At 37.9% G+C, this 13,011-nt stretch overlaps 2 protein-coding genes across 2 annotated transcripts; both read right to left on the reverse strand.

The window, feature by feature from the left end:
- Positions 1–467: 467 nt before the first annotated feature.
- LOC125237299 lies at positions 468–6,982 on the reverse strand. The gene is made up of 3 exons (XM_048144289.1): positions 6,833–6,982; positions 2,554–2,632; positions 468–646 (listed from the first exon to the last, which is right to left on the reverse strand). Exons 1-3 carry the CDS (start codon positions 6,980–6,982, stop codon positions 468–470), a joined length of 408 nt encoding a protein of 135 aa, XP_048000246.1.
- Positions 6,983–12,022: 5,040 nt separating this feature from the next.
- Positions 12,023–13,006, reverse strand: LOC125237300. Its single transcript, XM_048144290.1, has 2 exons — positions 12,846–13,006; positions 12,023–12,591 (listed from the first exon to the last, which is right to left on the reverse strand). Exons 1-2 carry the CDS (start codon positions 12,940–12,942, stop codon positions 12,023–12,025), a joined length of 666 nt encoding a protein of 221 aa, XP_048000247.1. The 5' UTR covers positions 12,943–13,006.
- Between the last annotated feature and the right edge of the window lie 5 nt (positions 13,007–13,011).

Below are 13,011 nucleotides of genomic sequence, written 5' to 3' on the forward strand. Positions count from 1 at the left end.
ATATACTTACTATCCTGTAAGTGAGAGCGAGAACGATTTTTTTTCACTCTTACTTGAAATTCAAAGGTCGCTGTCGTTTGTTTTTTTTTTTAAGAATTATTACTGGTCTTATAACGTGCTAACTGCTAATAAAGAATGACGATGGAGAGAAAATAACGATACGATTGAGTGTCACCTATTGCACTCTAGTTACGTTAGTAACATATTAATAATCTGTGACTCTAGTCTAGCCTCCGGCTACAGTATAAACACAGTAATAATTCTTCTAACAAATTTTGGGCCGCGCGGTTTGTCCTTGAATACCGCTCGCACGCAGCGAGGTTCAGCGAGTATATGCGGAATCGGAGGGTACCAGTCGCGTTAGTCCGGGCCGTGGTTCACCGCGTCCTTATAGTGTCCTTTCTACGCGTATTTGTAACCCACACACACGGCGGACAAATGTTGGCACAAGGTTACATTATCAGACGTTATTCAGGAACCGTTCCGGCAGTAGTGGTCTCACTATTAGTCGCTTTTGTAGTAGGTCCTGACCCCGTGATCTTATTAATCATGTCTTGTCCGGTGATAAGACTACCACAGATTAAGATGAACACGCCAAATATGGTCAGCACGAGCGAACGCAATATCAACCGCTTCCTGTGTGTACCTGAAGCAAAATTCACAGATTATTACCGTATAGGTGTGGTGACGGGTTAAGAATTTCACCACCCCCTTTCTTCCCGTGGGTGTCGTAGAAATCGACTGTGGGATATGGGTTAAATTGTAGCGTAGGCGAGAGGCTGGCAACCAGTCACTGCAATGCCACAGTTTCGTTTTCTTTCAACCCCTTATTTGCCAAGAGTGGCACTGAAACTTGAGTAGTTTCATGTGCTCTGCCTACCCCTTCATGGGATACAGGCGTAATTGTATGTTATGTTATGTTATTACCGTATAGGGGCATTTTTAGAATTTGGGACCCCCCAATTAGCGAAAGTTGTTAACAAAAATTTACTCACTGTCAGTTTTGTGACGATAATTAAGCATAAAATTTCAATAAAAATACTATTTTTGTGTTAATTACATAAACTTTAAGCGATAATCTACATTCAGAATGTGAAAACAATAGATTTTTAGAGAGATTTTATGCTTAATTGTCATCACAAAACTGACAGCGAGTTAATTTTTGCTAACCACTTTTATACTCGTACCTCAGTTGCCACTGGTCTCAAACGCAAAATGTCCGGTAAGTTAGGTTCGTTAGGTATATTTTAATGACCGGAGGCCAAACTGATATTATAACTCCGTATAGACGGATAAAGTCTAAGAAAAAAACGTACCTCAGTACCATACAGTAAAAGGTACGGTGGGCTAGATGGCATTACACCTTTGGGGTACGCTCAGCTAGATGGCGCTATTATTAATATTTGACATTTTAACACATATCAAGCTAAGAATATGGGCCAAATTGTCAAAACTGAGGTTCAAACGTTTTAAGCCTGTGTCAAGAGATGGTAGTCTATGCACTGTGATTACACATTTTACTTTGACAGTAACTCTCTTTAATACTCGATCCTCTTTGCCGTGTAGTTAGGCTCCTTAGGTCTGATACTAACCTTTATTAATATATTCGCCTGTATAATGGAATACACACGCTGTATATAATGAACGCGCCATGTTGTCGAATTTCATTAGAAATAGAAGTATTTTGAACTATCACTGCGTACATCAGAATAATAGGAAAGTGTATGTCTGTTTGTTTGTCCGTCTTCCACGAAGCGACGAATTGAGGTGCTTTTTAGGGTTCCGTAGTCAACTAGGAACCCTTATAGTTTCGCCATGTCTGTCTGTCCGTCCGTCCGTCCGTCCGTCCGTCCGTCCGTCCGTCCGTCCGTCCGTCCGTCCGTCCGTCCGTCCGTCCGTCCGCGGATAATCTCAGTAACCGTTAGCACTAGAAATCTGAAATTTGGTATCAATATGTATATCAATCACGCCAACAAAGTGCAAAAATAAAAAATGGAAAAAAATGTTTTATCAGGGTACCCCCCCTACATGTAAAGTGGGGGCTGATATTTTTTTTCATTCCAACCCCAACGTGTGATATATTGTTGGGTAGGTATTAAAAAATGAATAAGGGTTTACTAAGATCGTTTTTTGATAATATTAATATTTTCGGAAATAATCGCTCCTAAAGGAAAAAAAAGTGCGTCCCCCCCCCTCTAACTTTTAAACCATATGTTTAAAAAATATGAAAAAATTCACAAAAGTAGAACTTTATAAAGGCTTTCTAGGAAAATTGTTTTGAACTTGATAGGTTCAGTAGTTTTTCAGAAAAATACGGAAAACTACGGAACCCTACACTGAGCGTGGCCCGACACGCTCTTGGCCGGTTTTTTTAAGTGGAGACAGTTGAAAGGCTAATTTTTGTCTCTTTCTTTGCTTAGTTTAGCCTCAAACAAGCTTTGCTTAGTTTGGGGCTAAGTTGATATGGGTAAGGTGTTCCTAATATTTATTTATTTATTCTTTATTTCTTTTGGAGGATGATGATGATAAAAAAAATCTCATTCTGCAATTTACCTGGTCGTTCGTAGTACACAAATACGTAGATTATATACGGGCAGATGAAAGCCATGTTGGATAGGCAGAAACATCCCAGCTGAAAAGGTAAAGAATATTTTATTTTATTAGGTATATTTACAAACGGTCATTTACAGAAGATTTAAATTCCATAACCTAACCACAAAATTAAAATTTTAAAAACCCCCGACCGCGACATAGAGGTCCGATTTTCATGAAACGTGGCTAAGAACACTCCCGACTAACTCAGCTTTCAAACAAAAAAAACTAAAAATCGGTTCACCCGTTCGGGAGCTACGATGCCACAGACAGACACACACACAGACAGACAGACAAACAGACAGACAGACAGACAGACAGACAGACAGATACGTCAAACTTATAACACCCCTTCGTTTTTGCGTCGGGGGTTAAAAATGGGACCAATCTGCATGTATACATTCAATCAAAAAGAAATTTTAAAATCGGTCCAGCAACGACGGAGATATCGAGGAACAAACATTAAAGATAAGTTTTTTTTTTTGCAAAAAAAATCAGTTTCGGCACAAGCTTTTATCGCCGACTAATACCTTTCTTTCAACAGTCATCTACTGCTCTCCGACACGTTTCTAAAAACCCCTTACTCGATGGGGATACGAAGTTTCATTATTATTATTATCATAAGCCCACATTGTCCCACTGCTGGGCAAAGGCCTCCCTCTTACTCTTCCACGTATCCCTATCTTCGGAAGTCTCCCACCCACTGTTTCATAACAAAGTTAATTCCTATGACCACTTTTCTGCTCCATCATCAGATCAGCTCCACCATACGTGACCATACCATAGTATTGCATTGTCACGTGATTTACATATGTGTGCAAAACTTCAGCTCAATCGGGAACCGGGAAGTGGGTCAAATTTAGCTTCTACGTTTTGACCGAAACTAACCCCCGCTTATTCATAAAACGTTCTCATGTTATGTTATCAAGCCGATAAAGTTCGTTTGTCGCTTTCTATCACACCAATACGTTGGAAAGAGACAAACGAATTTTATCGGATTGATAACTTTAGTGAATTTTGTGAAGCAACATCGCCACAGGTAAAAGACCAAAGTCGCTAGTCTTACTTATCGTTCAGGTCACCAAAGAGAAATATCGTTAGGGGAAAATGAGCATAGTTTGAAAATTATAAGTTCTAGCTTTATACATACTTTTTGTTTCGTGTAAAGACAATATTGTAGAGAATTTTATGAAGAACATATTTCTCCTAGACATCGTGATGGTATCTTTCACGGTTTTCATGGAAATATTAAAAAACTGAAATCAGGGATACAAAAGTGGGGGGAAAGAGGGGAAAAATTGACACCTCGGCGTGTTTCTACTTCCATATTTTCTTATAAACCTATAAGCTATATTTATACATGCCAAGTTTCATGCTTTCTGCCAGCAGGGACTGTACTCTCATACTAATTAGCCGTTTCCGCCCCGCACTATATGAATAAGGGGGTAACAAGGCAAGTTGAATAAAAGCTTGTATAAATACAGACGAATTGAGAACCACCTTCCTTGAGCGTCTTCGGGCCAAAACTATATAATAAAATTCCACTCGTGATGAGAAATGAAGACAGTGACATAATTTTAAAAAATAAGTAAAAGCCTTACTTATAAAAATGGCTTGTTATGATATTAATGAATTTGATAACCTAATAGTCTAAGATCCGTACTTAAGCTCGATCTTCACCGACGTGTTAACCAGATGAAAATAATATTTTATTAAATAAAATAAGTTTCTGAACATGTCTTGGTCAAGAATATTTTTTAAAAATCTTTGAAAAATTAATATTTTTAACTAATCTCGCCGACGTGTTTACCAAATGAAACAAATTCCAGTAGAAAGTGTACTCTATACACATTATGCAGCACCTCAGTTGCCTACCTTTTTTTGGTCCCTAAGACCTGGCAGCCGCTGTCAAACAGGTAAGTTGATGGTAGTCGTTGCACCCTTTTGTTAAACAATCCGGGCTAGTCTTAAAATGAGGCCAACTTAATAACAAATAAAGTAGTATAAGGTTGCCTGAGAAAAATTGGTCATAAATCCTAGTTGCCAGACTTTTAAGTTGAAAAATTCGGAGCAAAATCCATGTCTAAGATCCGTACTAAGGTCGATCTTCACCAACGTGTTAATCAGGTGAAAATAATATTTTATTAAATAAAATAATTCTCTGAACATGTCTTACTATGGCGACCGCAATAAAAATGGTCAAGATTATTTTTTAAAAATCTTTGAAAAATAAATATTTTTTTACTAATTTCGCCGACGTGTTTACCCAATGAAACAAACTCCAGTAGAAAGTGTACTCTATACACATTATGCAGCACCTCAGTTGCCTACCTTTTTTTGGTCCCTAAGACCTGGCAGCCGCTGTCAAACAGGTAAGTTGATGGTAGTAGTTGTACCCTTTTGTTAACCAATCTGGGCTAGTCTTAAAATAAGGCCAACTTAATAACAAATAAAGTAGAATAAGGTTGCCTGAGAAAAATTGGTCATAAATCCTAGTTGCCATGCAGGCTTTTAAGTTGAAAAATTCGGAGCGAGCAAAAATCCAAGACAAAGAGAAGTTGCGCGTACTTACTCATCGTGATGATAGAAAAGGATACCACGCACCCACTAATTGTGAGAAAGTGCACGTTGAATTACATAGAAATACGAATAGTCAATTCCTGGAACTTGCGGGCGTAACACACCGGCGTTGGGCCCACTTGCACCAACCACTTAACTCAGGGTTAGTGGGCTGTCATCTGTCGAAGTAAGTCCGTAATAAAATGGTGGGTTGATCCTCGGGTTTACCCTCTATTTTCGTTGGTGCAAGTGTCCCTAGTTGGATTTATAATCTTCATCGCATCGGTGCGTCCCAATCGCACTTACAAGTAGTTCGAAAAGGATGGCAAATCTATGTAAATATCAACTATCTTAGCAATAGTATGGACTTTGGATTATGTCAAATGGACTCCTTTCTAAAGAAGAATTTTGTGTCATAGCTCTTAAAATTGATTGTGTGTTGTAAGATACATTTCACCAAGCTTATTTTAGCTTGGTTTCCATGTTAGTTGTTCGTATCTATCACGTTGAGTAGCGACCTCTCTCTGTCTTGACTTTTGCTCGCTCCGAATTTTTCAACTTAAAAGCCTGGCAACTAGGATTTATGACCAATTTTTCTCAGGCAACCTTATACTACTTTATTTGTAATTAAGTTGGCCTCATTTTAAGAATAGCCCGGATTGGATAACAAAAAGGTGCAACTACTACCATCAACTTACCTGTTTGACAGCGGCTGCCAGGTCTTAGGGACCAAAAAAAGGTAGGCAACTGAGGTGCTGCATAATGTGTATAGAGTACACTTTCTACTGGAGTTTGTTTCATTTGGTAAACACGTCGGCGAAATTAGTTAAAAATATAAATTTTTCAAAAATTAAAAAAAAATATTCTTGACCATTTTTATTGAGGTTGCCATAGTAACACATGTTCAGAAAGTTATTCTATTTTATAAAATATTATTTTCATCTGGTTAACACGTCGGTGAAAATCGAGCTTAGTACGGATCCCCTACTATAAATGATAACTAAAATAATAGGATATAAATTGTATATTTTCGACCAAAAAAAGAAAAATTAATTTAATGTAATTTTGAACAATTATTACCTAATTTGAAATGTACCTACACCTAACTGAATTTATGATTATCGCGCAATTGTAACAACATATTATACTTATCGCATAATTTAAGTTTAGTTTAGTATTTGATAACCTAAATGATAACTAAAATAATAGGATGTAAATTGTATATTTTCGACACAAAAAATGAAAAATTAATTTAATGTAATTTTGAACAATTATTAATTTGAAATGTATACCTAACTGAATTTATGATTATCGCGCAATTGTAATAACATATTATACTTATCGCATAATATTTTTTTTTTATACTACGTCGGTGGCAAACAAGCGTACGACCCGCCTGATGGAAAGCGGAAATTTAAGTTTAGTCTTAAATGCATGGCGTTTGGGCGGCACAGTATGACCACTCCCGCTCCCCGCTGAAAGTGCCGCCCACCCCCTCTCGATTACCTTACAGTTACCTCCTGTCAAAAACGCGAACAGTCGACCTGTCATATCTAGCATAGTACGTGTTCACCTACACGAGCTTAGACTGTGTGATAGTGATAGGAACGCGTCTCTTTCATATATTTGATCGCCAGTGCCCGAGATGTGGCGGCGGTTAAAATAGAAAAAAAAAACTTACAAATCCCATGAGTGAATCAACACTTGGAAAAATAATAGCGGTCAAGGAGATGGCGAGCACGATAAGACCCCTTAATATGAGCTCCGCCTTGAATTGGTTTTCCGGCTTGAATTTAGGCTTCAGGTAGTAAAACACACAGTTGAACGGCATGTAGAAATTGACACTGTGCGTAACATAGACCATCACCGCGATCAAGCCTTTCAGGGTCTTTCCGTACCTGAAACAAATATAGTTAGGCACTGGTCCCACCGCGAGCTAGTAAGCTATGAGCTATCGGCTATAAACACGAACACAAGATAAGCACTCCAGTGGAAATAAAAGAGACACGGCGATGTTTATAGTTACTCGCCCAGCGGTGAGCTATAAAACTCAAATACAGAAGTCAGAACATTATCACGCGTACATGTATAGGGTTGTAAATAGAAAAAAAACCAAATGTTTTTTTTTTCAGAATTGTGAAAAAAAAACCGAGCACCATGGTTTTTTTTCTAAATATGGTTTTTTTTTCAAATGAACAAATAATACGACAATAACGGTTTTTCGTGAGTTGTAACGTGTTTCAATAACAATCACGTACATTTTAATTCAATAAAAATGCAGTATACAAACGTTTATTGGGGAATCCCCGATGCTGCGTGTAGCGTGGAGAGGCGGGGGTGTTGCCAACAGTAAATAGTGATAACTACCAACTACAGATTTCGTAAATGTTACTTTTATAAGACCAGAAATTAAAGTTATTTGATTAAATTCGTTTAATAGTTAACATTAAGTCTAAAAAACCGTATAAAAGTATTAACTACTTTGCAAATTTTGAGATTTTCGTACTTTAGAAAAAAAACATACTCCAGAAAAAAACTGTTTTTTTTTCATGTTTTTTTTTCAAGCCAGAAAAAAAACCGTTTTTTTGCAACCCTACGCGTACATACGGTGTGTATACATATTTTTTGCACTTTGGCTGTATTCATAGCGGTCTTGACATCGTGTATATTTTGCAACTCGAGTTCCGGACCGCAGTTCCGTGTGTCATAATTTTTTTTTCTCTTTATATTATAAATATGTAAGATCTTTATCGCCTGTACTTTATATACATGTTTTTAGCACTTTGTCTATATATATATATATATATATATATATATATATATATATATATATATATATATACATAGCTTGGTTACTCACTGTGCTATACAGGGCGCGTCAGGAGGTTATTATATGACAATGTGAAATACTAACCCGTTTAACAGGAAATTCATAGTTATCGGTGATTCACACCCGTCCAAAAACGCGGCATATCCGAAAAATGAGGCGGTAAACACAGCGCCTATAATGAAGACATAACCTGCAAAATACAAATCATTATACACCGTGTTTTTTTTTCCATTATATTCGACACCTTGTTAGGTTCATTATAATATTTTTCACCACATCAACTGGTATAATGCTCGGGTATCAATATTGGCACGTGCGGTTAAACAACAACCTTCGCCCCCTTGTATAACAAATAACTATTGTTGACTTCAACTTACAAAAAATTACGTGAAAGCTGAAAGCCGTGAGTAAAGACCGACGGACAACTTAGTGGATTTCACTGAGATCGTTTGAGACGCTACGCATGTAGATCGGTACGTTTGCTTGATTGATCTATGGAACCTATACACCGCGAGCCTGAATAACCCGTAAGATATGAACAGTTTATTTCAAAATAATTTGATTTGTTCCCTAGTTGTAGTTTATTTCTAACCACATTTAGAGACTTTAATGTCATACATATTATAAACTTTTCTGGATATCACCTAGTTTCAGATATATAACCAATGAAAAAAAAATTGTTTCTCAGTACGAAGGCCTTTTTAACGGCGGTGATGCCATTATGGAGAATAGTCTCACTGTCCTCATTGATAGATGTTAAATAGTGAGAAGTAAAACCTTTCAAAAATTAGGTTTTTAGGAAAAAAAAGTTAAAACTCATTTTAATTGCCAGTTTTATGGATGACGTTTACTTTTTATATGAAAATACATTCAAAAATAGTAAATATTACAAAAAAATTACCTATGTCCATAAATTACAAAAGTCATAATTATACTTATAGGGTAACTCGATATCGCTAGAAACTTGCCAATTAATTTTTGTGGCCAACTAAAAATTGGACAGTTATTGGGTTTTTAGGTATTTAATATAATATACCTTGTACTAAAATGAACTTTGTTAAAATATACATATAAATCATTTTTAACGTAGTAGCTTTGTACTTTGTATAATTTAGTGAAATTAATTTCCATAGAGTACCTAGTCTGTTATAATTTATAATTTTTTGATGAATACTTTTGCATGTTAAATTGTATCTTGTTTTTAATGCATGTTAATAGATGATCAAACGAACTTCTCAAGCGAAGTTCGATCACTATTATATGAGTCGTTTCATTCGAAGATATAACATTTACCAGGTAGTCCTTTAAACCTACAGGCGACTTTTGCACAATATTTAAAGACAATCAATTGACTATTGAACTGATTTTTAGTTCATTCATTCATTCCCTTACCCTTTCCAGTCGTTCCACCGCCATAGTTGCTCATTATCTTTAGAGAAAACGCAAAACTTTTAAATGTGGGTTGCATAATAAGGGTGGGAGGGTTATTATATCTTCGAATGAAACGACTCATATAATAGTGATCGAACTTCGCTTGAGAAGTTCGTTTGATCATCTATTATATTTCGTTCGTTTCATTCTTCAGATATAACATTTACCAGGTAGATGTTTAGAGACTTTTAAGTTTTGCTTTAGGTGGAATGAAATAAGGTAGGTATAATATGAAATCATTTATTTATTATTCCACTTTGATGTGACCTTATTGGACCATCATCACTAATGAACTTATTTGTATTAACAGATTAACAAATTATCTAAATATAATCAATGATTTAATTATCTATTCATTATTGCTTGCATTAGGCATGCAAAACAGATCTCGCAAAGAGCCCGTCGTCCGATAGTGGTCTATTATAGAACCGCGCGAAGGACGTAGAGGCCGCGGTCCAGCCCGCGGTGCGGCGGATGGTGTCGAGGCTGACGCTGGCGCGGCGCGCGGCCGACGTGGCGGCGTGGCGCGCGCACAGCGCGCTGAACACACTGATGTCGATACCACTTTCCGACAAAACATTTTTAATCCATCTGCTGATGGTTTGAGAAGTTACAGGTCTATGTGGGAGTTTGTATGTCAATAGCAAATGTCCCATACTATCAACTCTCATATTTTTCGTTACAAAAATATAATCTCTGAGAGTTGTAGCAGGGCATATAGAAACGTTATCTTTAAAATATGGAAGGAAGAGAACAGGTTGTTCTCGTCCTGCGGCTGATGTTTTAATTATATCCGTGATACCAATTTTGACGCCATTTGTGGATACAATAACATTTTCGATTTTTATAAGTGAGAATGTTTGGACCCTATGCGCTGTGCATATGGCCAGTAATGTTACTAATTTTTTCGACAAATATTCCAGGCTTATACTTTTATTGGGATACCAGTGAGAGATATGGTTTAAAACAACGTGAGGGTCCCATGTATGGTTATACTTGGGACCGTTCGGTCTTAGTTTGTACACGCCTTTAAGAAGGCGTTTCACGCAATTGTCCGAACCGACATTGTCTCCCAATAACAAGGATAAGGCTGAACGGTGACTATTCAGTGTGCTTTATGCGCATTTTTTGTTAAATTGTTCTGTTAGAAAAGACAGTAATGACGATTTCTGTGGATTTAAAACATCGATAGAATTAATAGCGCAAAATTGCCACCACAGCTTATAGGTAACTTCGTATTGCTGTATTGTTTTATCGGAAAGTGATGCCAACATCAGTGTTATAGCCTCTGGCGGGGTGCCTCTTCGACTGAAGGACTGTCGAAGTGCTTCTCGACCGCCAGGGTAAACCCATTGTGTAGGGGATGGCAGTCCCTGTAATGGGAAAAAAAAGGGGTTAAAAAAAGTGTTTTAAACTTGAATAAGTGTAAATGCGTCGACCGCTATCGCGTTGACACGAGAAGCAAATAATATAATTGGTGGTTTACCAAACAGGTGAACCTGCTATCTAAAAGTTAAAATACTCCGTTCGAAGCATCTCTTTCGGTAGCTGGAGAGAGTCTGGATTAGCGATCCTTCATGTATTTTGTTAGGTATACATGATGCAAAAATAGAATTTGCTTCTCGTATCATTACCAATTATTTTATGTATGCGCGTATAATACATTTAGTTAAGGAAACTGAATGTTGCCTATACGATGTTATTCGTACTAGCTTAATTGCGGTCGTATTAAAACCCGCAACGAAATTGCATAATTAGTTGTGTTTCAGCTTTCAAAGCCTTGCTCCAAGGACTAAAATCAAACAACCTCCAGACGGACTGGTACTCAAATGAGTGTGAGGACTGGTCTCAAATGATACATTAACGAAATAATTGTGCAATTTTGTTTCGTCATTTTTATTTTTTGTGAGGCTATTGTTATAAGTATTAAATACTTGTATGCTTTTCTCCGTTATCTCGGGACAAGAAGAAACCCGATAAATATCTATATATATCGAATTTTTAATCTGGGGCACGGATATGGCTCCTAAATCTAGCAGCTATTGAATAGCTAACTTTACATAAAGTATACTGTGGGTATTTGACGTAAAGAGTGTTTACTTCCCGTCTGAGTTAAATGCCCTTAAATGTAGGTAACCATATCTGACCCAAATGAAAACGGTATATGTAGCCGTATTATGTTTAATATAGGAGTTATAAAACGGACTTATTTGGATGAGATTACCTGTGTTACGGTGTCTGGGCGCTCGTCTTGGTCGCAGGGGCCGCCTTGGCCGGCTGTGCGTCCGGAAGCGCCCGACGGCTGTAGCTCGCCAGCCTGCGAGCACCTCTCCGCCCCCCCCTGTTCGACGCGTAACGAGGGGGCGCTGTCCAGTTTCCCGAGTACGACGCTCGGTTTGTCGACGGTTGTGCCGTCGCGGGTTTCTTTGGAGACGTTTTCTTAATTTGAAGACCTTGTTTTTCAATGGTCTTCGCCGCCTTGATTTTTCAGCCAATTTATTGCCGAACAGCGTTTCATCACGTTCTGTATCTTGAATAACTTGCAAGAACGACTTATCGAGACTAGGGGTGATGAGTTTTATTCGATTCTGAGTAAGTGACGCATGGATGTCACACAAGAATACGGCAACCGTTGCTGAGGTGTTTCATAGCTCTGATTCCGTTGGGATCGGCGCATTTGATTAGAATATCCATGGCCCTGTTAATAGCAGCGATTCCGTTGCCGAGTTGCTGCTGCGTCGCGGCCAGATTTTTGTCTCGGTTACGAACCATATCGGGTACGGCTGCTGAAATCTCCACGTTTAATTTTGGTGCTTGTAACAACCGGCAGTTGTCGGGAACCAAATAGTCTTTTAAGATTTTATCTCTAGCTTCGGTCGTCATGCCTTTTTTAAGTAACGGTGACCAAAGTTTCGTTAGATTGTCGTGGATGTTTTCGCCGTATTCCGGGGTGTCCTCTGTGGACTCTCCGAGTGCGAGCAGCATGTCTGGAGCGAGCTCGGGTTGAGCTGACGACATCGGTAAATCTGCCTGATTTTCAGGTACAATAATCCCGTTATTATGGTCCGACATCGGTACACTACTATTATGTTCCGGTTCGGGATTTTCGATGTTTCTTTGTGGTTCCTGTATAATAGGATCATGAGCCAGTATGGGACCGTCAGGGTCCATTACAACATCTAAAACAAGAAAGAAGTGATAAATTATTTTTTATGAAAAATATTTTCTCTTGGGGGTAGGTTGAGAAAATATTTATGTCGCAGAGTAACGTGCATCTACTGAAGATTGCGCGCATTGTTCTGCTTTTTAACATCGTTGGAGACTCGCAGTCAACCCCGATGGTTATTTGATCATAGTTAGAGACTCGCAGTCAATCCCTATGTCGGCTCATTATAATCACTTCTTAGAATTAAGGAATAAATAAACAACTTACCTTCATCTTCCGATGAAGACGAATCATAAATTTGTTCAAGTCTCTTGATTTTTTCACGATAGTGAATTAATTTTTCTTTAGCTGTGCGCTTAGACATTTTTGAGTACGATATGTTCGTAGCTGCGGAGCTAAAGGAGCGCGTGCGTTCGTCGCCGTGCACGAAAAA

The sequence above is a fragment of the Leguminivora glycinivorella genome, chromosome 21 (genome assembly GCF_023078275.1).
Source record: "Leguminivora glycinivorella isolate SPB_JAAS2020 chromosome 21, LegGlyc_1.1, whole genome shotgun sequence".
Lineage (NCBI taxonomy): Eukaryota > Metazoa > Arthropoda > Insecta > Lepidoptera > Tortricidae > Leguminivora > Leguminivora glycinivorella.